The following is a 26,241-nucleotide window of genomic DNA, read 5'->3' on the forward strand; positions in this document are numbered from 1 at the left end:
GGGGAGCTTCATCCATTTGTGAAGGTCACTTTTGGTTTCCTGTATAGGGTTTTATAATTATGCTTATATAGGTCTTTAGTATTTTTTGTTAAGTATATTCCTAGGTATTTCAGTTTGTTCTTGGCTACTGTGAAGGGTACTTCCCTCTTAATCGCCTCTTCCATGGCCCTGTCCGATGTGTATAGAAACCCTACCGACTTCTGTTTATTGATCTTGTATCCTGCTACTCTTCCGTATTCCTCTATTGCTGTAAGTATTCCAACTGTGGAGTTTTGGGGGTCTTCAATGTATAGGATCATGTCATCTGCAAATAACGATAGTTTCTCCTCCTCCTCTCCCAACTGGATCCCTTTGATGTCCTTCCGCTGTCTTATGTTGTTAGCCAGAACCTCCAAAACGATATTGAATAGAAGAGGGGACAGGGGGCATCCTTGTCTTGTACCCTTTTTCAGTGGTATTGTTCTTGTCTTTTCTCCATTGACTATGATGTTGGCTGTTGGTCTTTCATAGATAGCTTGTATGAGCTTGAGGAACTTACCTTCCAATCCTATCTTCATGAGTGTTTTGATTAGGAATGGATGCTGGATGTTGTCAAATGCTTTTTCTGCATCTATGGATATTATCATATGGTTTTTATCCTTTTTCTTCTCGATGTGGTGTATGATATTGATGGATTTTCGGATGTTAAACCATCCCTGCATCGCTGGGATGAATCCTACTTGGTCGTGGTGAATGATATGTTTGATGTTCCTTTGTATTCTATTGGCCAATATTTTGTTAAGGATTTTTGCATCTATGTTCATTAGAGATATTGGTCTATAATTCTCTACACTTGTGGGGTCTTTTCCCTGTTTGGGTATCAAAGTAATGCTGGCTTCATAAAATGAGTTTGGGAGCTTGCCGTTCTTTTCTATGTTATGGAATACTTTGTGGAGGATCGGTGTCAGCTCTTCCCTGAATGTTTGGTAAAATTCTGCTGTGTAGCCATCTGGCCCTGGGGCCTTTTTCCTTGGTAGGTTTTTGATGACACTCTCTATTTCTTCCTTCGCTATGGGTTTGTTGAGGTTCTTGATCTCTGTCTCAGATAATCTAGGGATAGATTGTTTTTCTAAATATTTATCCATGTCTTCCAGGTTTCTGAATTCATTAGAATACAAACCTTCATAGTACTTTGTGATTATCCTTTTTATCTCATTGGGGTCTGTTGTTATTGCCCCCGATTCATCCCTCATCCTGGCTATTGATGATTGTTCCTTTCTATCTTTGGTAAGCTTTGCCAGGGGAGTGTCAATTTTATTAATTCGTTCATAAAACCAGCTTCTAGTGGTGTTAATCCTTTGCATTGTTCTTTTGTCTTCCCACTGGTTTAACTCCGCCCTGATTTTTATTATTTCTTTTCTCTTGCTATTGGAGGGGTAGTTCTGTTGACTCTGTTCTAGTTGTTGGAGGTTTTGTGTTAACATATCTGTCATACGCCTTTCTTCTTTTTTCATGTATGCATTCAGTGATATCAAGCTACCTCTGATAACTGCCTTTGCAGTGTCCCATAAGTTTTGATATGTTGTATGCTCGTTCTCATTAGTTTCTAGAAATTTCCTGATATCCTCTCTGATCTGAACCTTAACCCATTCATGTCGCAGGAGATCGTTGTTTATTCTCCAATTGGTGGCCCTTGCTTTTCTGGGTGCCCTTCTATTAATCTCCAGCTTTATGGCATGGTGGTCTGAGAAAGACGTCTGGATAATATCTATGTGTTTGAATTTACTCAGGCTGGCCTTGTGCCCCAGCATGTGATCTATTCTTGAGAAAGATCCGTGTGGATTGGAGAAGAATGTGAAACCTTTTGCTTTTGGATGAAAGGCTCTATAGATGTCTATCAGGCCCTGTTGCCTAATTACATTGTTTAGCTCTCTGGCCTCTTTGCTGAGCTTCTTTCCCTGTGACCTGTCTTTCTCTGATAGTGGAGTGTTGAAGTCCCCCACTATTATTGTTGTTTCCGTGATTTCTTCTGTCATTTTTTTAATAGTTTGTTTGACGAAATTTGCCGCACCATTATTAAGTGCGTAAATATTCAGTATGCTTATTGCTTCCTGGTTTACTGAGCCTTTGAGCATTATGTAATGTCCCTCTTTGTCTCTTTTTATGTTTTGGATCTTGAGATCCATTTTGTCAGAGATTAAGATAGCCACTCCTGCCTTCTTGGAGTTACCATTTGCTTGGTAAACTTTCTGCCAGCCCTTAATTCTCAGCATATGCTTGTCTGCTTGCTTAAGGTGTGTCTCTTGCAGGCAGCAGATTGATGGGTTATGTTTTCTAATCCAATCCTCCAGCCTCTTTCTTTTAACATATGAATTGAGCCCATTTGTATTCAAAGTGATTATTACAATCTCTGGCTTCATGGTTGCCATATTCTGTTTTGTGTTTTGGGTCTTTGCCTATCTTCCTTCATATCAGTGTACTGCGTTTGAGTGGAGGGTTTCTATCCTGTCCTCTTTTCCATCTGAGACCGTGTTGTCCTGGTACGTGTTGCTGGCATGTTGGCTTCTAGATGGAGATGGGCTATATGGTGGTCTCCTGGTGGTTCTAGTTGGAGCTTGATCTTCTGGCCATAGTGAGTCAGCCAGTATGTTCTGCAGGGTCGGGTGACTTGCAGTATATTTTTTGAGTTCTTCCTTGTCCTGGAAGACCCTTATCTTACCCTCTATCTTAATGGATAACTTGGCAGGGTATAGGATTCTGGGGGAGGCATTTTCATCTTTCAGTTTTTGGAAGATGTTGCTCCATTCTCTCCTCCTCTTCATGGTTTCAGCTGATAAGTCTGAGCATATCCTTACCTGCGCTCCTTTGTATGTGACTGTCTTCCTTTCTCTTGATGCTTGTAGAATTTTCTCTTTTTCCTCTAAGTTGGATAATTTTACAATTATATGCCTTGGCGTGTTCTTCTTGGTGTTTAGCTTAGCCGGCGTCCTCTCTGCTTCCTGTATGAGAGTCGGATTCTCCTTTGTTAGGTTGGGGAAATTTTCTTCCAGGAATTCCTTTGCTATCTTGGCGGTCGATTTGTGTGTTATGTTGTGTTCCGGTAGACCGATTATTCGAATATTATTCCTCTTCATAGCATCTGTCATTGATCTCAGGCTGTCTTCTGTTTCTTTAATTTTCCTATCTGATTGTTTTTCTCGCTTGCTTCGTTTGGTTTGAGCGTCCTCGAGTTCACTGATACGGTTCTCAGCCTCCTCAAGCCTAGATATAGCTTCTGTGACCTTTTGTGTGGCCTCTGCTACCTCCTCTGTTAGTTTCTGCAGTTCCTTTTGGTAGATAGTATTCATCCCCTCTATTGTGGACTTCATCCCCTCTATTGTGCATTTCATCCCTTCTATCGTTGCATCCTTATTTTGGTTTGCTTCTCTTAGCTCCTGTATTACTGCAAGCAGAGTTCTGAAGATTTCCTTTTGTGGCTGATCTATATCTGTTTCTTCTATGAGTGACGTTAGGTCTGTTAAAGTGCCTCGTTTTTCTGATTTTTTTGTTGGGAGTGATGTGGTCTGTTGATTTTTCCTTGATCCTTTAATAGGCCCCATGCTTCTGGGAGACAGGAGTAACCTTATTGCGTGGAGGCTCAGGCCACTGTGCCGTCTCCTGGGGTGGCTGGGGCGGGCTGCGGCAGGCTTAGGGCTGGCACTGGGGACCCAACAGGGCCCCAGGTGGTGAGAGCTGGCTGGAGCTCACTGACGGCTCCTCAGGGACTGCAAAGCCGAGACCCAGGCTCCACTGCAGGTGGAGTGTTTGATCTGCCCGGGCTGTGAGCGGGCGCGGGGAGGCCCCTTGGATAGCTGCGCAGGCAGTTGCGGGACACTGCAGGGAACAATGGTGTTCGCTCTCCGCCCTTTTGGCGCGAAACCGCAGGGGGTAATGGCGCCGGCAAAGGAGGCTTGGCGCGAAACCGCAGGGGGCAATGGCGCCCTTCCTCTGCTCAGGCTCAGAGTCGCAGCCGCCAGGGTCCCCGCAGCACCCTGGGGAGGGCACCTACTCTTGTGCCTTGCGCAGGGGGGGGCCCTTGGTGGGCAGACTCAACAGCGCGGGGCGCGGCGCTCCGCGGAAGCTCAGGGTCCGGGACAGGCGCGGGTTGAGCTATGGCTCCTGTTGGCGGGAAGTGCTCAGCGCAGGGTCCCCGCCAGGAGTGGAGCTGGCGCTAGGCTGCCAGGGGCTGGCGGGGGCGGGCGGGGGTGGGAGGCCAGCGCACGGAGGGCAGGTGGAGAGGTCCGCGGCGGTGTGGGTGGATGGTCCCCCGTGGGGGTCGCCAGACAACCCGCGGGTCCGCTCCCCTGAGCTTGGATGAATGGAGGGAGGGACGTGGGCCCGAGGGCAGATCGCTGCCCTGCGGGGAGAGGGGAACTGCGGGAGAGGAAAGCTTCTCTCCCAGTGGAGATCCGCGAGTGGGGAGTGGGGAGTGGGCCACTGGAGTAGGCAGGGCAGGCAAGCGGCTCTGGGCTGGCGTCGGGTTTGGGGATGGAGCCTAAGCCGGTCGCCAGTGAGCTCACGGCAGCTTAGTGGCCAGAGATGTCCCACTAGTCCGGTCCTCTTTCACCTAGACCCCTGCTCCGGACAAATACGTGGGGTCGGACTGGGGTGCTGTCCCAGGGGGATATTTCACTCACCAGACTCTTACTATTCAGCTACCTGGTCGCCAATCCCGTTTTGTTTGGAGGAGCTCTCAGAGTATGCGGGTGTCCCTGTCGGCCATCTTCCCCCTCTCCTGCCTATTTTTATTTTTAACATCATTTTATTGGGGGGCTCGTACACCTCTCATCACCATCCATCCACTGTGCCGAGCACATTTGCACATGCGTTGTCGTCATCATTCTCAAAACATTTTCCTTCTACTTGAGCCCTTGGTGTCAGGACTGTCAGTCTTTCCTGGAAGCCTCATCCTCGCCTGGAACAGGAGGTGGGTTTGAATTGTTGACTTGCGGGCAGTCCAATGCCTATTCCACAGCCACCAGGGCTCCTGAAAAAAGAAAGAAAGAATCAAACACAGCCATGGAGTCATTTCTGACTCATGGAGACCCTGTCGGACAGAACAGAACTGCTCCTGGAATCTGTACTGGAGTACAAAGCCTCACCTTTCTCCCAACAAGTGGCTGGTGGTTTCAAACTGCTGACCTTGAGGTTAGCAGCCCAACGTGTGACCCCCCTACATCAACAGGGCTCCTTAGAGTTGCCGTCAGTTTGCGTCGACTCCGTGGCACACATAAAGAATACATGGTTCATGCTGTCGGTCAGCTCTTCACGTGCTGCTTGGCCATGTGTAGATAGCCTCTTGGTAGAAATCACAGCTTGAGTCTTTGGCCGATTTTGACTGTGGGTGGATTGTCTTTGTTGGGAATTTGTAGGGATTTTTTATCTATTCTGGATATCAAACCCTTATCATTGGATACAAGATTTTCAAATGTTTTCTTCCTGTTCTACAGGTTGTTTAGGTTTCTTTCTGCTCTATAGGTTGATGAAATCTTTACTTTTTTCCTAACAGTTTTATTGGCATCTACTCACATAAACAATGCAGTAAGTTCAATCACAGTTGTACAATTATCACCACAGGTTTAGGGCATTTTCTTTAGTCTAGTACCCATCCTTATTAGCTCTCCATTTCCCACCACCCTCCCCTGCCATACCCCCAGGAACCATTAATCCAGTTACCATCTCTAGATTTACCTATCCTACATTTCTTATATAGGGAAACATTAAAAATCAAAAAAGCTAACAACAATAACAAAGTTATAAAACAGATAAAAACCTCAATTGTAAATTAACAGGGATGTCTCTAAGGTGAGCCAGAGCCAATTGCAAGCCATAGATCATGAATGGATTTTGGGTTCCCACTTAATCGTAGCTTCAACCTAAGAGCAATTAGTTCTTACATCATGGGCCCGCTCAGTACTCACCCTCATGAAGGAAACACAGAAGATAGGAGTGCTATAGCAAAATTTCTGTGGTGCAGAAATTTGATGGTACCCGGCTATCAGATAGAACAGTGTCTGGGGTCTTCCAAGCAAACAGCCATCTAAGTGAGACATCTACTAAGCCCACCCGGAGGAAGCACACCAACATGTGTGATCCTTGCAATGTAAATTATCGAATCCAAATCCGAAGAAGAAGAGAGTAGTATCCGAATTGAAATGGTGAGACCCTGACTTGCAGGAGGCTGTGGATGGCAGTGGAAGCCCCAGACACATTTGCAGGATCTACAATAGGGACTAAGCCTCCAGTGCTTGCCCTCTTGACCACCATGTAGACAGGGGGATGACCTGGTTACCTGACAGAGAGTGTTGGAGGAACGACTATAGTAGATTAAAATGATAAATCCAATTCGAACAGTTCAAACCTTGTCACTCGATCCCCTCTCTGATATATTTTGTGCTTGATGGATTTTAATATTTTCTGGTGTTTTTTTCCCCCCATATTGGGATTTATCTCTGTTGTAGTTTGTTACTGTGGGTAGCAATCTTGAATCTTTGCTCTGTGTTTTTAACTGTTTTTCGGTATATGAAAAGCCAGGATTGATGAGCTCATATCAAGGAAGGAAGAAAATGTTTTGAAACTAATTTTGGTAGCAATTTTACAATACTGCTTGATGTGACTGAACTACGGAATGGTTGTCTGGATTAGCTCTTAATAAAATGGTTTGAAAAGAAAAGATAAGAACCTCAATTGAAAAGAAAGCAGAAGATATTAAAAACTAGAGTGAATTTACGTGGATCATAAGGGAGATCAAATGATAGGGTGCTAGATTTTAGCCTGACTGCATCTGCAGCAGTCCACCTTCCAGTGCACCCTGCGTGCCAGCAGGCTGCTCACATCCCTGTTGCAGGCTCAGAGGGGATTATTCAGGGGCTTCATCCACATGTATTTACTCTTCACTTAAAAATAGCAAACAAACAAATAGCTTTGAAATGGTGGACAGGGCATCAAATGATCAGAGTTTACATTTTAGCCTATGTACATTGGCCATAACTGACTTTATAATGCTCTCTGTCTGATAATAGGGCTAACCATATCCCTTAACGGTGATTGAAGGATGTTTTCGGAAGCTTAATCTATGTGTGGACCCTGCAGAAGGAATTTGGGCTTTCACCGTCATCCGTAGCCTTCTGCAAACCAGGTGTTCACAATTTAAGCTCTAATGCCAGTCCCTCCTTTAGATGTGAATTCTATTATTGACAGTCCTTGGATCACACAGGCTGGTGTGTTTTCCATGTGGATTTAGTTGACACCCATTTCTTTACTTTCTTAATGAACTTTTTTTCTTTCATTTTGATGAAATCTAACACGTATTTTAAAAATCATTTTGTACTTTTTTATTTAGTAAGGATAAAACAATAGTAATGTAAAGATAAAAATACAAACAATGGGTAAGAAAGAAAAGACCATCACCAATATATTAAAGGTCACGGAAGAAACTTTTGTCATGCAACAAGCAAGAGATCCTTGCACCTAGAACAAAATTCAGGTTGGGTCTAGACTCTCTAGATGGAGGTCAACTAGCCAGCTATCAAGTTTGACCCAGCACAATCAGCATTATAGTGTTCTATGTTTGATAGTAAGGCTGTTCCAGACCTTTGCCAGTGGCTAGAGGGGATCTGCCAGGGGCTTAATCTGACTAGACACTCTGCAGATGGGTTTGGAGTTCCCGCTGCCCTCCATAGCCTGCCACAAATTGAGTGTTCACAGTTTTAGCTCTGTTAATTTTCCCTTCGTCAGCTCTGGATCACACAGCTGGTGTGCTTCTTCCATGTGGATCTAGTTGACTCCTCACTTAGATGGCTGCTTGCTTGAATGTAAGCCTTTAAGACCCCAGACACTATTGCGATCGATAGCTGGGCACCATCTGCTTTCTTCACCACATTTTGCTGTAGCACCCTTATCTTCAGTGATCATTTCCTGAAGGCATGTATCCTGCCGGGCCATGTGATCAGAACTAACTGTTCTTGGATTGGGGCTAAGAGTTCAATGGGAGCCCTGAATCCAGGTGCTCCCCCATGGGTTGGTTATACATGACTCTGGTTTATTTTGGCAGTTGTCTTATGACAAAATCAAAACACCAACAACAGCAGCAAATCCACTAGCAAACAAACAAAGGGGGAAACAAAACAGAACACTAAAAAAAAAACCCCAAAACAAGAAACAAAAAACACTCAAGCTAAAGGCAGGAAAACAAAAACCCCAGTAAACAAAAAGTACATTGTCAATCATGCCCCTGGGGTGTAAGGCGATTGAACTGGCAACTAATTAATTTTCCCAATGACTCCCACTGTCGGTTTGAGGAGTCTGTGGGAGAACAGATCCACTCTGAGCTGCCATGAGTTCTTGCCTGGCAGTTCAACCTCCGTCTTGGTGTTAGGGGCAGCCTTCCTTGATCAGTTCTTCCAAGTGCAGGTCCCAACACAATAGATCCAAACCTGTCGTGCCACTGTTAGGGAGGCATCGAGGTACTAAATATGTGGTGTCCTTTTCCATTGGACATCCACCAGGCTGGGGGTTTCCCCCAAGGTCTAATGACTGCTGCTTCCCCAGCCCAGGAGCAGCCCCTCTCCGCTTCCTCTCCCACCAGAGTACCCTCATCCCTAGTCCAAGGGTGCAGGCAACTTCGAGGCAGAGCTCAGTTCATTCAGCAGGACCTCTATGTTAAGCCCCTCTGGTGCAGCCTCTGTGTTCTGCCGTGCTGCCTGCACGGTCGGCGTCCAAGGTCATCATGGTGTTTAGTCCATGGTGTGGTTCACCGAAGGTTGGGTAGAAATGTATTTGTAGAGTCTACCCAGGAACAGGAAATCAGGTCCATTGTCTCCCTAACTTCCCTACAATCCTTGTTTAGCATCCCTTCCCAATGTGAGTTGACTTCTCCCCAGTCACCCACCACACTCACCAACAGAGCTATCAGGGTCTCTTCCAAAATGTAGATGCTCCCTCCCCTGGTCTTCGTTTGCTTTTCGGACAGGAGTCTCCTCCCCTCCTGTGGGGCCCATTGGTTTGCCCCAGCCTTGTCTCTATGCTGTACAGCCTCCCGTGGATGGCCATCTCCCATCCCCCCTCTTCAGGGGGTCGACCCCAGACCATGTGAGGTCTCCTCCCTCCAGGTGGCTCTTGGGAAGTGCATGAAAGGGAGGTGATGTGTGGTTCGTGGCCGGTAGGTAGGTGTCTCCCCTTTTGCTCAGGAATTGGCTTCTAAGATTTGTTTAATTGGTGTTTCTCCTTATAGTAGTGGGCTCATACAATGCTTGTCCTTTTGTGATTGGCTTACTTCACTCAGCACAATGGTTTCCAGGTCCTTCCATGTCATGTGGTGTTTCGTGCTGTCACCACCGTTTTTCAGGGGGGTGTAATATTCCATTGAGTGTCTGTACCATAGCTTCTCTATTCTTCCACTGTTGGGCATTTGGGCTGCTTCCAGTTTCTTGCTATTGTGAACTGTGCTGCAATGAACATGGGGGAGCATTCATCCACTCGTGTCGTGTCTGTATTTCTTTAGGGTTTATGCCTAATAGTGGTATCGCTGGATCACCTGGGATTTCAATTCCCAGTTGCTTTAAGTATCTCTATATCATTTTCCCCAGTAGCTGTATGTATTGACAAGTCCACCAACAGTGCACTCGAGGTCCAATCTCTCCATGTCCTCTCCAGCACTTGTTGTTTCTGGGTTTGTTTTTTTTAAAAATTTGGGCTAGTAGCTTATGTATTTTGAAAATTATGTGATTTTGGAATTTTGCCCAATTATTTCATTAGCTCTGGCAGCGTTTTTGAAGGATCCCTGGTGGCGTAATGGTTAAGAGTGGGCTGCAAAGTGCAAGGTTAGCAGTTCAAAACCATCAGCTACCACTCAGGAGAAAGATGGGGCTTTCTACTCTCGTAAAGAATTACAGTCTCCGAAACTTCCCAGGGCAATTCTACCTTGTCCCATAGGATTGCTCTGAGTTGTCATTTGGATGATAGTTAGTTTGGATTTTTTTTAATCATAGTTTTATTGACATCTTACATAATCCAGTATAGCCATTCATGTACAGTTCTGTGGTTCAACCCCATCATCAATGCTGTCAGCTCCCCATTCCCTCCCCACCCCTTCCCATACCCTCAGGGACTTGTTACTCCTATTAGCTGTTTCTGAAGAGTTATCTATCTTGACTTCCATGTCCGAACAATCTTAAATATGCAAATGGACATATGCAAATATAACAATTAATGAGGTAAAACAAATAAAAACCTTAGTAGCAAGGGGATAAAATCTTAACTAGAGGATAGTTATGTGGTTCATCATTGCCACACTGCTCTCTGGATTTCTCTTCCATTCCTTGTGGCCCTTCTGAGAGAGCCTGTCCAATTCTTGGTGCATTTTGGGGTCTTCTACATCCATTCCCCCTTCACATCAATATGGTTGCATGTTTTTGAACTTCTGATACCTCTTGCTGTTGATACCTTATGATCACACAGGTTGGTGTGCTTTTCCCATATGGACTTTATTGCTTTCCTGCTAGATGGCTGCTTGTTTAACTACAGGCCTTTAAGACCCCAGACGCTCTGCCTTTTGATAGCTGGGTACTGTCAGCTTTCTTCACCCCATTAGCTTATGTACCCTCATCGTCTTCAGCAATCATGTCGGAAAGGTGACTATCATACAGTGCCAAATTATTAGAACCAACAGTTCTTGTACTGTAGCAAGATTCAAGTAGAGACCCAAAGTCCACCTGCTTCCTTGTTACGTGTGTATGGATATATATATTTTTTCCCCTCGCATCCAATTTTTTGGAGTAGCTGTTATGAATTCTTCAGAATTTTCTGTGTACGCAAGCTCATGTCATATGCAAATGGAGATTATGTTTGTTCTATTCTGATTTAGATGCCTTTTATGTCATAGCTAAAAATTCATTATCCAGAATAAGATCTTGAAGCTTTAGCTTTGCTTTCTTCTAAGGTTATATGATTTTAGTTTTACCTTCAGGTCATTGATCCATTTGATACATGTGGGGGGGAGGGCCAGCCCCCCCACAACTAATGGTGGGTTCGATAGACGCAATTGTACGGTTAAAATAGATTAAGATTATAGTAAAGTCCTAGAGAACACGAGAGATAGAAGACAGATTGAAATAATGGAGTCAGACACATTTCATAGTAGCATGCTCACCTCAGCCTCACTTGGTGGTCCATGTGGAGATAGGGGGAGGGGGGGAGGACAAGGGGAAAGGGAACAGGGGAGCCAGCAAAGGGGAGAGGGAAAGGGAGAACTGAGGAGAGGCCAAGAAGGGAACCCAAGAGAGCTCTTTATTGCTAACCCAGGCCTATATATCTTTGGGGGATGTGCAAGACCAGTAATTACAGGTAAAGACATACATCACAGGAAGGGGTTGCACTATAGGGTATACAGCAATGAGAGGGGGACAATCTAGGGATATACACAATAGGAAGAGGAGGGATTGGGGGCACACATGTGACAAGGGCGGATCCTAGATTCAGGATGGCAGCCTAACTTCAAAAGGCACTGAGCTGGTTTGACCTGTTTTCTGGGTCTCCATAGAAACCATTATCAGTAGGGTGTAAACTCTACCTATGGGGACCAAGCTAATGGTCTCAAGCATTTAGGGAGAACTAGCCCATTGTCCTTAACAGCAGGGAGGGGGGGCCTCTACCTGCCCTGGGAGCAGACAGTTGTCTGGCCAATGACTGCCTTCAGGGAGGATGTCTCCAAGCATCTGACCTCCCACCATATGCTGGCAAATAGGCTCTAGTGTTTGACATGTCTTTGGGGAGACAAAGCTGGGGAGAAGTCTCTTTATAATTCCACATACATGAGGTAAGGTATCGGTCCATTTGACTTCATTCCTTTGCATGTGGCGACTCAGTGGTCATAGCACTGTGTATTGAATAAGTGAGTCTTCCCCCATTCACATAACTGTCAAATCACAAGTTACCATAGGTGTACGGGTGTATTTCTTGATTCTCATTTCTACTCCTTGGCCTGCCCTCTTAGGAGTACCACACTATTTTGATGATTGTGGCTTTGTTAGATCTCTCGGGAGATCGAGTTGTACCTCGTTAGAAAGAATTCACGCTGGAGCCTGGTTCGTGATCCAAGTGAGTTTGATGAGAGGTAGAAGAAGTTTCAGGTTTTACACGGCACCCATAGGACTCCTCCCGACCCTGCAGCCTGGCTGAAGCTGCTCAGCGTCACGCAAAGATCTCTCCTACCCTGCCACTCTCTGTTAGATCTCGATCTCGATCTCTCTCTCTCTCTCTCTCTCTCTCTCTCTCTCTCTCTCTCTCTCCCTTCTCCTCCCCCACCCCTCCCTTTTCATGGATTCCAGGGGGAGGCGTGGTGGATGACCCCAGATGGACCCCATTGGCTGAATTGAATTCACCTGGCTCAGGTGGGCCGATCCAGGTTTAGCACCCACCCAATCCCACTGGCGGGAAACCTGAGCCTCTGAGCATGTGCAGTGTGCCGCTCTTTGTTCCCTTGCCTGGCTCTCTGGGCATGGCTTAAGGGACATCCCATCCCTGCGCTAGTCTGCCTAACAACGTTACAGTACATTTTTAAATTGGGAAGGATGAAACTTCCTATTTTTAAAATTTTATTTTATTTTGAAACCTCCTATTTTGTTCTTCTTTTTTTCAAGATCATTTTTACTATTTGAGGCCCTTTGCAATCATGTGAATTTGAGAATTGACTTTCCGTTCCCCTAAAAGGAACATAAAAGCTGTTGGAAATTTTATAGGGATTGCAGATCACTTTGGTCATATTGCCATCTTAACAATATTAAGCCTTCTAATTTATTTATGTCTTCTTTAAATTCTCTCAGAAGTATTTTTAGTGTTTGTCTCCCTCATTAAATTATTCTTCAGTCCCATCTACGTGTAACCTCCTTTCTGGGAAATGGGCAATGCGACGGTGGGTGAGGGGAGATGCGGGGCAGTGTAAGATAAGATAAAATAATAATTTATAAACTATTAAGGGTTCATGGGGGAGGGGGAGCGGGGAGGGAGGGGAGGGAAAAAAAGGAAATGAGCTGATTCCAGGAACCCAAGTGGAAGACGAATTTTGAGAATGATGAGGACAACGAATATATAAGGGTGCTTTACTCAATTGATGTATGTATGGATTCTGATAAGAGTTGTATGAGCCCCAATAAAATGATTTATTAAAAAAATTTATCCCGAGGGCCGGAAGTGGCGGTGTCCTAGCCGGAAGTGAGGGTCATACCGTGGTTCCTACTTGCTGTGCCTGGGGCGTGGTGCCAGAGAAGCGCCAGCAGCCTGAGCACTGTGTAGTCTGCGCGCCCAGTGCCTTCTCCTGAGACTCCTAGAATGTCTTCAGCTCACAGCAAGGTGGCCCTTAACCTGACTTAAGCTCTCCTGAGATGGCCAAGCTGTCAGACTACAACCTGGAGACAATTGACAACAAAGCAGAACCCACTGTAGACATGCTTCTCAATTACCTGCAAGCTTTCAAGAAGGCCCTGGACCTGGTCATGCAGGTGCAAAAGCGGACCAACAAAGAAACCAGAATAAGAAAATGCCCCAGTGATGACTCCAAACAAATCTGAAAATAATGGAAGTTTCCCCACAAACTTTTTGAAGCCCCCTTGTATCTATCTCCAACTTTTGCCTATTCAGTTACTTACAGGTTTAAGCCTTATTGATAGCATTTATAAAAATCTGGTGAATGCTAAAAAAAAAAATTATCCCTCAGTCCTTTAGTTGTTTAGATGGTATTAGAAATGGAGTTGTTCTCTTTCTTTCCTTTCCCGATTGTTTGCTGCTGGTGTCTGGAAGCACAACAGATTTTTAAAGAATCTTTTTATTAGGGACTCATACAACTCCCATCACAATCCATATACACATCAATTATGTAAAGCACATCCGTACATTCATTGCCCTCATCGTTCTCAAAACATTTGCTCTCCACCTAAGCCCCTGGCATCAGGTCCTCATTTTTGCCCTCCCTCCCTGTTCCCCCCTCCCTCATGAACCCTTGATAATTTATAAATTATTATTTTGCCATATCTTTCCCTGTCCGATGTCTCCCTTCACCCACCCCTCTGTTGTCCGCCCCCCAGAGAGGAGGTCACATGTAGATCCTTGTAATCGGTTCCCCGTTTCCAACCCATTCTCCCTCTACCCTCCCAGCATCACCACTCACACCACTGGTCCTGAAGGGATCATCCGCCCTTGATTCCCTGTGTTTCCAGTTCCCATCTGTACCAGTGTACATCCTCTGGTCTAGGCAGACTTGCAAGGCAGAATTGGGATCATGATAGTGGGGGAGGAGGAAGCATTTAGGAACTTAAGGAAAGTTGTATTTTTCATCATTGCTACATCGCACCCTGACTGGCTTGTCTCCTCCCCGAGACCCTTCTGTAAGGGGGTGTTGTCCAGTGGCCCACAAATGGACTTTGGGTCTCCACTCTGCACTCCACCCCTCATTCACTATGATATAATTTTTTGTTCTGATGATGCCTGATACCTGATCCCTTCAACACCTTGTGATCGCACAGGCTGGTGTGCTTTGTCCATGTGGGCTTTTTTTGCTTCTGAGCTAGATGGCTGCTTGTTTACCTTCAAACCTTTAAGACCCCGACTCTGTAGCCGGGCACCATCAGCTTTCTTCACCACATTTGCTTATGCACCCATTTGTCTTCAGCGATCAAATCAGGGAGGTGAGCACACAATGATATGAATTTTTGTTCTTTGATGCCTGATAAGTGATGGCTTCGGCACCTCTTGATCACACAGGCTGGTGTGCTTCTTCCATGTGGGCTTTGTTGCTTCTGAGCTAGATGGCCGCTCGTTTACCTTCAAGCCTTTAAGACCTCAGACGCTATTATCTTTTGATAGCCGGGCACCATCAGCTTTCTTCACCACATTTGCTTATTCACCCACTTTGTGTTCAGCAGTTGTATCAGGAAGGTGAGCCTCATAGAGTGTCAATTTAAAAGAAGAAAGTATTCTTGCATTGAGGGAGTACTTGAGTGGAGGCCCAAAGTCCTTCTGCTACCTTAATACTAAACCTGTAAATATATGCACATAGATCTGTAAGGTCTCTCTCTCCGGGACTAGATTTCAGCCTCGGTCCTTGGCTCCGTGCGAGAAAGATTTTGGCTCCGTGCGAGAAAGATTTTATGCCGAAGCCGGGCTCGTGATCCAAGTGAATTTAATGAAAGTTCAAAGAAGCATCAGGTTTTACGCGGCACCCATAGGATTCCTTTGACCATGCGGCCTGGCAGAGACTGCTCCGGGACACGCAAGGATCTCTCCCCTCCCACGGAGATGACCAGACCCTCTCCCTCTCGGTTCCTGCCTTCTTAAGGGTTCCTGGGGGAGGCGTGGTGAACGACCCCAGGTCGATCCCATTGGCTGAATTGTAGTAACCTGGCCCAGGTGGGCTGCTCCAGGTGTAACGCCCATCTCCACCCACTGGCGGGAAAATCCAGCTTTGTCCTTTGCTGGTTCTCCTGGGCATGCGTAAATGGACTTCCCAATTACCTAGGCTAAGCTACCTAACAGATCTATTTCCCCATCCTCATATATAAACATATTTGCCTATGTACATATCTTTCTCTAGACCTCTATAAATGCCCTTTGCCTCCCAGCTCTTTCCTCTATTTCCTTTTTTGACTTTCCTCCTTTCCCACTATCATGCTCAGTCCCCACCAGGGTTTCAGCAATTCCTCTTGGTTACATTACCCTTGATCATGCCCTACCAAGCCTCCCACACCCTCCTCACCACCGATTTGGGTCACTTGTTCCCTTGTCCCTGGGTTTGTTAACACCACTACCTTTCCCCCCACTTCCCCCTCTCCCATGTCCCCCCGGAACTGTTGGTTCCATTGTTTTCTCCTCCAGATTGTTCATCCAGCCTATCTTATTTAGACAGACCTGAGGAGGTAATAACATGCACAAAAACAAGACAGAGCAAAACCAAGAAACAATATACAGCAAAACAACAACAAACCAATGACAAAAACCAAAACAAACCACAATAAGAAAGTAAAGCTTGTAGTTAGTTCAAGGACTGTTTGTTGGCCTTTAGGAGTGTTTTCCAGTCCAGTCTGTTGGGGCACCATGCTGGCTCCAAAGTCCACCTTCAGCATTCCCTGGGGACCTCGCCACTCTAATCCCTTGCTGTTGCACCCCTTTAGTGTTTTGCCTCAGTGTGGCAGGATCATATTGGGTGCAATTCCCACACTGTGTCTCCATTGTTGTCCCCTGTAGGGCTATGAGTCAGTGAGGGGCGCCATGTCTCCTAGTGGGGCTGGCCATGTGGTCCTCTCTGTGAACTGGCTGTTCTAATTGGAAATATCGTCCTCCTGGCCTGGTGGTCCAGGATGTGCTCCACTCTCCTCGTTCCCCTTCCTCTGCTCCCGTGTGCTCTGATCAGATATGTCCCTCTCCCGGAGCTTCAGATTCAATGCTGCCCTTTGAAATAAATTCTTCTGGGGGGAGGGGCAGGTGTCCATTTAGTAGTTGGGATTGGGGCCGGCCCCCCAAACCTCTCCACTGGTTCCCTACTGCATGCTGGCATGCTGCATTCACATCTTGGAGCATTGGGTTGAAGTCTGGTCCCTCTTTCCCTGTGGAGATAAAAACAATACCCGCTCCCCTTGGGTGGGTTAGTGAGGCTGAAATTCTTTAAGGGAGCAGACAGCCTCTATTTTCTCCTGAGGAGTGGCCGATGGGTTTGAACCACTGACCTTGCTGTTAGCAGCTACCGGGGTTCCTTACAGTTAGCCGTAGGCACACTAAATGAAGAGACAGTAGGTTAGAAGATAAATGTGGGGAAATCAGTTAAGTGGAATGAGGGGTTCCTGGATGGAGGTTAAATAGGGTGAGTAGAGCGGGCCTCAATGAGGAGGTGGCACTTGGGCACAGACTCAAGGGCGGGGAGGGAGGGAGTGTGCAGACACATGCGGGGGCAGTTCACGGAAGGCAAACACCCTGAGTGGGAGGGAGGTTGATGCGCTCGGGAGAGGGAAGCGTTTTGCCCATGTGTATTTTGGTTGGTTAAATTCCTAGCAGAGGAATTATGGGGTCAAAGGAATTGTCTAGATCTCTTTTGAAATTCTCTCGTTTCAAAGCCCTGGGATAGAAGAGTGACCGTACCCCAAAAGAAATCTATTCAAATGCAAGAAAATCAAAATGGAAGAAGAGTAGAAAACATAAAGGGGCTAAAAATAGCAGTTACCACCTCTGTTAAGAATTTCTGTGAGAATCTCAGGGGTTTACTGAGCCTGAGTCATCTTCCGGGCTGCCTGTTACAGTGGGCTGGCACAGCTTGGCCATGTGTCACCCCTCCGGGTTCCTGTATCTACTAGGCAGGATCCTTCTTGCCTCTTGGCCAGTGACTTTCAAGTACCAATCAGCTCTTCCCTTTCCACCTTCCCAGGTCCCCTGGGACCTTCCTATTCAGCTCAAATTTCTGATCTAGCTAAAGACATCCCCACTAATCGAATGACTTCACCGGAGGCTTGCGACCTTGTGGTTCAGGGGGAGGGCAGTGGCCTTGAAGCACAGTGGGGACCTTCCGCTCTACCCAAGGGAAAGAATGGAGGGAGCTGCAGGGCCAGGGAGCAGGGAGGGTGTGTGGTAAGGGGCCGGCTCCAGGCAGAGGCTAATCAGAGGAGAAGAATGGGTTGGGCCCCATTACCAAGGCCAGGCAGACTTTATTCTCCAAGTGGTAAGTCATCAAAGGAGGTTTGCTCAGAGTGACAACATGAGGCTGCCTTTCAGGAAGATGTCTGGAGCTGGGGTGATAAATGCTTTTGGAAGGAGGGGAGTTAAGCCAGGGGAACCAGTTAGTTCACTGTGGCAGGAGATATTGTAAGCCTTTCATCCAGTCATTAAGCCAGTGTGTACTGGGGATCTTGGGCGTGCTGGGCACTGTGCTCCATCCTGGGAAGGCGTAACCCACACCCCCACCCTTATGGAGATCACATTCTAGCCAGGGACAGAGACAGCTATCCAGTGGAAATCAATTGAGTAGATAGTATATTGACCTGTTTGCAAACCTGTCACTGGAGTCGTAGAACTGCCCCGTATTATGTCTGAGGAAACAGATTGGCCACCACGTCTCTCTCCCGAGGAGCACCTGGTGGACTGAGATCACCCTCCTCCTGGTTAGCAGCCATGTGCTTAAGCACCGTGCCACCACCAGGGCCTGTAGATAGTGTGCTTGACAGTGCAGGTGCTCAAGTGGACATCCACGCAGGAAGGGAACGAGGGGTTTTTCAGAGCCCCAGGGTGGTGTCCATGGTTAAGCATTTGTCTTACTAATGGGAAGGTCGGGGCACTTTGCCTACTCCTAAAGGACCCCCAACGAAATGCGATCCTTTTCAGAAAAGTCAGGGCCACAAACTGTGGAGCAAAGGTCCACTCTGACATCCCGGGTCACCAGGAACCAGAATCGACCCGAGGGTACTGTTGTTTGTTTACTAGAAATGGTTGTGGGCTGGGGCCGGGAGGGGGTGGGCGGGGGTGGGCAGTGGGTGGTGTGGTTCACAAGTTCCTAAAGAAGAAGGATAGCCAGCTGGGGGAAGGAAGGCTCTTGGGGTGACTTGTGAGTGGAGGGGCCCCAAAGGAGGTGGCATGGGAGAGGGAGAAGGTGAGGGCGAGGGAGGTTGGGAGTGTTTGTAGGTAGACTCGGTGAGACGAGGAGCCAGCCAGGAGCACAACAGGGAGTCAGTGATGTTTATGAAGGGTGCGATGAAGGGCAGCTAGAAAAAGCCACCCAGGCAGCACACAGCACGGTACCATCATGGAAGACCCAGGGCGTTCAGGTGATAGGCATGTCTCCCCATGAGGCTGTCAGCATCTTGAAAGGACCCATTCACACTGGCCAAGCCAAGTGCTGAGCACATTCCAAAATATTCAGTGAATATTCGCAGTTGGAAGGCATTCTTCCTTCATCTTGCTGCCCCCAGGCACGGGGAGCTCCCTGTGTGGCGCCTGAGGCTGCTTTTCTATACTTCGCTAGAGGTCCGCCACCGCAGCTAGGGAAGCTAACCAAGGGTCTGGCCCTAGGGAGGACTGGGGTTTGGGCCAAGCAGGAGTCCCGCTGTGTTAGCCCCAGTTGACCAGAGAAACAAATTCATAGACACGTATATGTGTTTTAAAAGAGAACTTTATATCAAAGAAAAATTGTACATTAAGAAAACATCCCAGCCTAGTCCAGATCAAGTCCTTAAGTCTGATATTAGCCCATATGTCCGATACTAGTCTATAAATCCCTCTTCCTACTCACGAAACACAAGCAATGATGCTGATGCAGGAAGATCACAGGTCAGTGGGTGGAAAGTCTTGTGGACCCAGTGGCCGTGGAGGCATCCCAGCGCTAGCAGGGGTCTCCAAGTGGCCCCTGCGGCTCCAGGGCTCTAGTGTAGCTCTGTGTGTCCTGTCAGCAGGAATGTCTCACAGGAAGCGAGCTATTGATTTCCGTGGGCACCTCCAAATGAGGTCATCAAGCTGCAACCTGAATGACAGCTTAGACTCCACCCCTCCACAAGTTGACACCAGAGTATGTTGCTCACCTGCTCTTGGGCCGTGTGGCCCCTCCTGGAGTAGGCGTGCGGCAGCCTCCTCCTTGAAAATCCCCTTCTATTTCTGGTGGTCCAGAGTCTCTTGGTCCCTCCCCAGTGAGCACTGCCCAGTGATACCCTGTGGCCTGCCCAGAGAGGGCATCTCATCCGTAAGTGGCTGGGTGCTGTTTATGTCAACATCTACCTCCCACCCCACTTAAGAGCTTGGCGTGCCTCCAACCGTGCCCTACCTGGATGAGGCCCCGACGCCGCTGCACTTCTACCGGGACTGGGTCTGCCCCAGCAGGCCCTGCATCGTGCGCAATGCCCTGCGGCACTGGCCCGCCCTGCAGAAGTGGTCGCTCCCCTATCTGAGGTGGGTGCAGCCCTGGGCTGGGCTAGGGTGATGGGCGAGCTGCCTTGTGGCATGTGGGCATGCTCTGAGAGCCCCTTCCCCTAGGGCCACGGTGGGCGCCACGGAGGTGAGCGTAGCGGTGACCCCAGATGGCTATGCTGATGCCGTGCGCGGAGACCGCTTCGTGATGCCAGCCGAGCGCCTGCTGCCCCTGTGCGGTGTGTTGGACGTCCTGGAGGGCAGGGCCCGGCACCCTGGCGTGCTCTACGTGCAGAAGCAGTGCTCTAACCTGCTTACCGAGCTGCCCCAGCTGCTGCCCGACTTGGAGCCCCATGTGCCCTGGGCCTCCGAGGCTCTGGGTGAGAGGGGGCGACTGGGGCAGAGGGCAGTCGTTGAGAATACACAGCAGAAGCACACACCAAGCTTCTACGCTGACAGCTCAGTGACATTGATTGTCTTGGCCCACACCCACCACCCCATGGCCAGGGTCAGGCCCTGCCGCCCTGGAAACCTTGACTGTTGACCGACTGCAAAGGATTAGTGCTCTAACTTTTGCCTGTGGGGGGCTGGGCCCACTCCCCAAGCCCTCCAAACCATGGCCTCTTCGCCACTTTTCCCTGGGATGCCCCTCGCTCACACGCAGCACCCCCGCCCACATCCCGTTGGGTGTTATCCCAGACCCGACCTGCAGGGGACAACCGCTCCTAACTCTCCTCCTCTGTCCTGCAGGGAAGATGCCAGACGCTGTGAACTTCTGGCTGGGGGAGGCGGCCGCAGTGACGTCCTGTAGGTGTCTCTGGGATGCAGGGACAGGGAGGAGCCAGGATGGGGCCAAGGGTGGGAGGCTGGCCTGGAGGGTCAGTCTACAATTCTGCGAACGGAGGAGGAGCGGCGTGGCAGCGTGGCGGGTGGGATGACTTTGGTGTGGGGGCGCACTAGACATCTCTCAGAGGGCACGTTGGCCCCGGAGGTGAACTTGGGAGAACCCTATGCGTGGATATTTACCTCTTTGGAGAGATGACCCGGATGGGGGCCTGGTGAGTGCCAAGTCCCTGGTGGCTGGGATCTGGAATGCCCTCCACCCCAGCCCCCCTGGGCATCTCCTTGAGTCTGGTTTGACTATGTCGTTGAGAATACACAGAGCAGAAGCACACACCAAGCTTCTACGCTGACAGCTCAGTGACATTGATTCCGTCCCTCTAGTTGGTTCAAACGTTCTCACCCTCCCTTCCCGAGTTCTTCTCCCTGAGGGAAACGAGGGGGCTTCAGAAACTGTGTAGAAAATAATGGGATTCCCCCTCCCCCCTTATAAATTCATTGTCCTCCAGGATCCTGGCTGTTCTTTGAAGAGGCTGTTTTCAGTCTGAGCCCGGATGGAGTTTAAAAGAGCACCATGCTCATGGCAGAGGGATGGAGATCCTTTACTGGCTAAGTTGAACTAGTACTGGGCGTAAAGGAGACATCAGGGGACACTTTGGATGGAAGGTTGAAATCTTTATTCGCAGGACTTTCTCGTTTTTACACCCCTGGCTGTCTTGAGGCGCAAGGCTCTGGGTGGGCAGGTTCTGCCTCTCATGTGCCCTGCTCCGCCAACTCTGCCCAGGACCTTCTTTGTGTTGGCAGTGCACAAGGACCACTACGAAAACCTCTACTGTGTCCTCTCTGGAGAGAAACATTTCCTGTTACACCCGCCCAGCGACCGACCCTTCATCCCCTATGGTAGGGCTGGGGCCTGCCTTACGCATGGGCCCCAAACCAGAGGAAGGGTAGCGAGGCTTCCCTGCCTGTGTCCCTGGGGCCAGGCAGCCAACAGGAGAGGCTGGGAGGAGGTGTGAGGGGCTGGGAGCACTCTTTGCTGAGCTCCCCCTTTTTCTCTGGCATCAGAGCTGTACACCCCAGCAACCTACCGACTCACTGAGGCGGGCACCTTTGAGGTGGTGGATGAAGAGGCCATGGAGAAGGTGTCCATCTTGGCCCTGGGCCTCAGGGAGGGGCGGGCTCATCTATCTCAGGCAGGGAGGGGGACCCTCTGGGCTCCGAGGAGCAAGCGGGTCCCAAAGGTCCTGGGAAGGTGGCCCCTTCCTCCGTAAGGTCCCGCCTTCTGGGGCTGGCTTCCCAAGGCGGAGTGGAGGGGGATCTTTGGCCCTTACCATTGGCAAGGCCAAAGGCCGAGTTGCCCGGTCCTGCTCCGTCCCCAGGTGCCCTGGATTCCACTGGACCCCCTGGCACCAGATCTGTCCCGGTACCCACAGTACCGTGGGGCCCAGGCCCTCCGCTGCACCGTGCAGGCCGGCGAGATGCTCTACCTGCCGGCCTTGTGGTTCCACCACGTGCAGCAGTCCCAGGGCTGCATTGCTGGTGAGGAGCTACCGGCTTCGGCCAGTGGGTGGGGTGGGCTGGGGAGGCTCTGGGTCAGAGCTGGGCCACCCACTCATGTGCTTGCTCTCCCCACAGTGAACTTCTGGTACGACATGGAGTATGACCTCAAGTATAGTTACTTCCAACTGCTCGACACCCTCACCAAGGCCTCAGGCCTGGACTAGTGGAGCCCCCAGGGAACGTGCCCCCCCACAGCTCAGGGGGCACTCTGGCTCCTCCCCAGACGGGCCCCCACAGAGACACCCTGCAGTCTGCCTGACCCAGAATCCCATTTGGGTTGGGACCGACCCTGGAGACTCGTGGGTGATAGGAGGAGGACCAGGAAGTGCCAGGCAGGTGTCTAGGTCAGGGTTCCCAGAAAGCTGCCACGCAGGTGAGGCAGCCCCGTGGGTGGAGGCCAGCTGCTGCGTCCTCCCTCCTCTGTAAAGCTGTGAAGTGGAGATAATGATGGTCCCTACCTTTCTGGCTGCCCTGGGGCCTGGAGAGGGTTTCTGTAAGGGCCCACTCGCTCGCTCGAAGGACATGCTCAATAAAGCCGGGGAGGCTCCATGTGGTACCTGCTCCTTGTGGCTGTCTGTGTCTCCGGGAGGGTGGGGAGGGTTCAGATGGAAACGTCAGAGAGAGGAGCTAGCTCCCTGTCTGTCCAGGGACCACAGCTTGTATTCCGGTCTGGTCGGCAGGCCAACCCTGTTGTAACTCTCTGCCAGGGCTCGTTGACTGGGACTCTGGTTTGCTTCGCGATGGGGTTGGTGGCCTGGGGACGAGCCTGTGTCTCCTAACCAGCACAGGGACCAGGGGACAGAAACTGCCCCACCCCCCACCCCTGGGCTGCTCCTCTGCAGAAGGAACTGGCTTTCTCATACTGCCCCCACAAAAGGGGAGATGAGCCCCCTTCCCCTGGGTGCCCACCTGGAGCTCCAGTCCTGGCCATCTCTGGGGACCCAGGTGGCCCAGGCCCTGGCTTTGAAGAGCTGTTTTTAGTAACAGCCACTCCCCTGCTGTGATGATAGGCTCCGGATACACCCCTCCTCCGGGTCTGCTTCAGTGGAGACTGGGCATTCCTGTCCTACTGGTACCTGGATGTTGCTACAAGCCTTGTTGGTGGGGACTCTGCCCTTGCCCTACCTCTGGCTGGTGCCCAGACCTGTGGCCCCTCCAAGCCACACCTTCCTGTCCTGCTCACACGGGTGGTTGGTGAGCTGTCCTGGAAGCAGGACCCGGCTGGGCAGGCTCAGGTGGTGTCTGCTGGGGGAAGTGGGTTTTCCAGGAACCCGGCAGGGGTGGGGGACCTTGAGCCCATGGGAGGGTGTCAGTAGCCCCAGTATAGGCTGAGGTGCCTCATTTCTTGGGCAGGGTGTGGGGCTTGGGCGGAGTGGAAGATGCAGGTGGGAGGGGCTAGGGAGGCCAGTTGGGACACACTTGGATCTTGGCTTAAAACCCCACAGTCCTCGGCCCAGTGGCTACTGCTGCCTTTGCTCGCCCCGCCTGGGACCCCCAGCCTCATGGCTCTGGTAAGACTGGCGTGGCGCTGGAGCCCACTCTGACCCTTGCTCCCCACCTGAGTCCTGGCTAATGCTTTCTCTGGAGGGCTGTGGCTGCGGTGGTCTTCCGGTGTAGGGGGCGTGTTTGCCAGCTTTGGGTAGGGGCATGGCTGGGCTGGGGATCCACAGAGCTTCTAGGCAGGGAGAGGCTCCTGGCTGCTCCCCTGCTCCCTCTGAGTCAGTTGCCTGGGCTGTTGGGACCTGAGACTGATGAGATGGGTGACTTTCCCGGGCTCTTCCTCTGCCAGGAACCCCTGGGCGCATGCAGCTGGGACTTCCAACGGCAGCTGGGAGGCCAGTGAAAGGGTGTGCTGACACACGCTCCCTGGCCCCAGCACACCTGGCAGCGCTTCAGCCCAGAGCCCGGGGTGGTTTGGGATGGAGTCCTGGGGTCCCTTGTTTCTCTGCCCTCGGAGAACCTGGAGGGCGTAGGGCTTGGCGCCCATGGGCTGCCTGGCCTGATAACCTCCCACCTGCCCCAGCACAGAGGTGGCTTCCAGAACTGCCCCCTGACCAGGGGTGGGATGCACAGGGAGGAGCGAGTGAGCAAGCAGGAGCTTAGTCCTAGCAGGCTGCTCCCTCCATGCCCTTCTGTATGCCCACCCAGAGCTTTGTAAGCGAGGGCATGGGCTGGGGCAGACAGGTGGCAAGATGGGAGCCTGCTGGTTCCAGGAGAGGGAAGCGGAGAGCACAGCGATCCTGCCTCTGGATCTCCGGCCAGTTGCTGGGTCACCTCTCCGTCGCCTCCTCGTGAGGCAGCGTAGTAGCCGGCTGAGTTAATATATGGAAAGCCCTTGGGACAGACCTGTCATGGGTATTGTGTAAGTTCCTATGGACGTGCCCTGTCTCTTCTAGACTCGGGGTTCTGGGTGGCCTTGGCCCTGTTGGTGCAGGGTGAGCCCTCACAGGTGCCCCAACCTCCCTTCCATCGCCTGCGGCCTTTGGTCATGTCACCCCACAGCAAGCTTGTCCCCTCCCCGCTGCTCTGCAGGCCAAGTTGCCCGGGACCTGCCTGCTCACCATTCGTGTGCTGCAGGCCCACAGCCTGCCTGCCAGGGACGTGGGTGAGTTGACCGAGAGAGGAGGAGGGAACTGAGGTTGCAGTCGGAGCAGGGTAGGCACGGTGGGAGGTGGCAGGAGGGCTGGGCCTGCAAGGTCCTGGGAGGAGGGGGCTGCAAAGAGGGACGGGCAAGGGCTGGTGATGGAGGGTGGGGCTCGGTGCGTCCCCAGGGATCCCTCTGGTGGTGGACTCTGGGTGGCTGGGTTGGGGGAGAACTGGCCCTCATTTCTTCTCCTCCCAGTGACCCACCCTGACTTCTATGTGACCCTGTGGCTGCCCACGGCCTGCAACCACCGGCTCCAGACGCGCACGGTCAACAACTGCAGAAACCCTGTCTGGAACCAGAGCTTCCATTTCCGGGTGCACAGCCAGATCAAGGTGGGCCTGCCTCAGCCCAGCCCTGCGTACCCCCAGCGCCACCCCCACCCCACCCCCCAACCCATGGCCCTGTCCCGCTGCTCCCCTTCCAGAACATGGTGGAGCTGAAAGTCTTTGACCAGGACCTGCTGACCAGCGACGACCCCGTGCTGTCAGTGCTGTTTGACGTGGGCACTCTGCTGCCTGGGGAGTTCCGGCGCCAGAGCTTCTTGCTGAGCCCGCAGGCAAGACTCCACATGGGCGGCCACCCTCGGTACCACCAACGGGATGCTGCTTAAATGCCCCTCTTCAAAGAACTTGTTTACAGACCATGAGGTCAGGTTTCCCTGGTGCCCGAGGCCCTTGTCAACCGGGACCTGCTTCCCGAGGAGCGGCCCCCTCCTCAGGGCCATGTTATGGACAGCAGCCCTCCCCGCATTGGCACCCCTAGCTGGCATCTGGGTTGGAATCTGCACATACCCACACTGACACACACACTCACACTCACATTCACACCCACACGCATCCTCACACACATACACAGGTACACTCACATGCAAGCACACGCACTCAACCACTGTCACACTCACATGCACAGCCATGTGGATACACATGCACACGCACTCACATGTGCACACAACCACTCACATGCATGCCCACATACATGCACACGTCTTACCTTTATAACTTGCTTCTTCAGGGTGGGGAGCGGTTCGACGTTGAATTCCGCCTGCGGAGTGTGTGAGTTGGGGGTTGCGGGGGTCAGGGGAGTTGGGGGTTGCGAGGTAGGGAGAGGGGCTCTGGGTCAAATCTCTCCCTTCTGGAAGGAGAGAGCCTCGTGCGCTCAGGGCTGGTGTCCTTCCCTGGCGACCCTCTGTGGTTGGAAGGACTGCCTAGGCTTCCTTGGGGGCAAGAACCTGACCCCCGCTCTTGGCTTTTCCCAGGACAGACTGTGCGGAGCAGCTCACCAGCAACGGTGTCCTAGTGGTGAGTCAGATT

At 50.6% G+C, this 26,241-nt stretch overlaps 2 protein-coding genes across 3 annotated transcripts in view; both read left to right on the plus strand.

Annotated features, from left to right (window-relative positions):
• The window catches only part of JMJD7 (jumonji domain containing 7), a 33,495-nt gene extending 8,612 nt beyond the window's left edge, over positions 1–24,883 (plus strand). Inside the window, exons 2-8 of one of the 2 annotated variants that reach the window (XM_075531416.1) lie at positions 19,773–19,926; positions 20,011–20,264; positions 20,635–20,691; positions 21,529–21,624; positions 21,790–21,866; positions 22,104–22,263; positions 22,360–24,883. In XM_075531416.1, coding sequence (XP_075387531.1) covers positions 19,773–19,926; positions 20,011–20,264; positions 20,635–20,691; positions 21,529–21,624; positions 21,790–21,866; positions 22,104–22,263; positions 22,360–22,448 — 887 coding nt within the window. In that variant the 3' untranslated portion in view covers positions 22,449–24,883. The remainder of the gene's footprint in view (positions 1–19,772; positions 19,927–20,010; positions 20,265–20,634; positions 20,692–21,528; positions 21,625–21,789; positions 21,867–22,103; positions 22,264–22,359) is intronic. The other variant, XM_075531417.1, reaches the window with a different exon arrangement.
• A 143-nt stretch (positions 24,884–25,026) lies between these two features.
• LOC142426729 (cytosolic phospholipase A2 beta-like) lies at positions 25,027–25,938 on the plus strand. The gene is made up of 2 exons (XM_075532291.1): positions 25,027–25,263; positions 25,356–25,938. Exons 1-2 carry the CDS (start codon positions 25,027–25,029, stop codon positions 25,539–25,541), a joined length of 423 nt encoding a protein of 140 aa, XP_075388406.1. The 3' UTR covers positions 25,542–25,938.
• The last annotated feature ends 303 nt before the right edge of the window (positions 25,939–26,241 follow it).

Source organism: Tenrec ecaudatus, chromosome 14, assembly GCF_050624435.1.
Source record: "Tenrec ecaudatus isolate mTenEca1 chromosome 14, mTenEca1.hap1, whole genome shotgun sequence".
Classification (NCBI taxonomy): domain Eukaryota; kingdom Metazoa; phylum Chordata; class Mammalia; order Afrosoricida; family Tenrecidae; genus Tenrec; species Tenrec ecaudatus.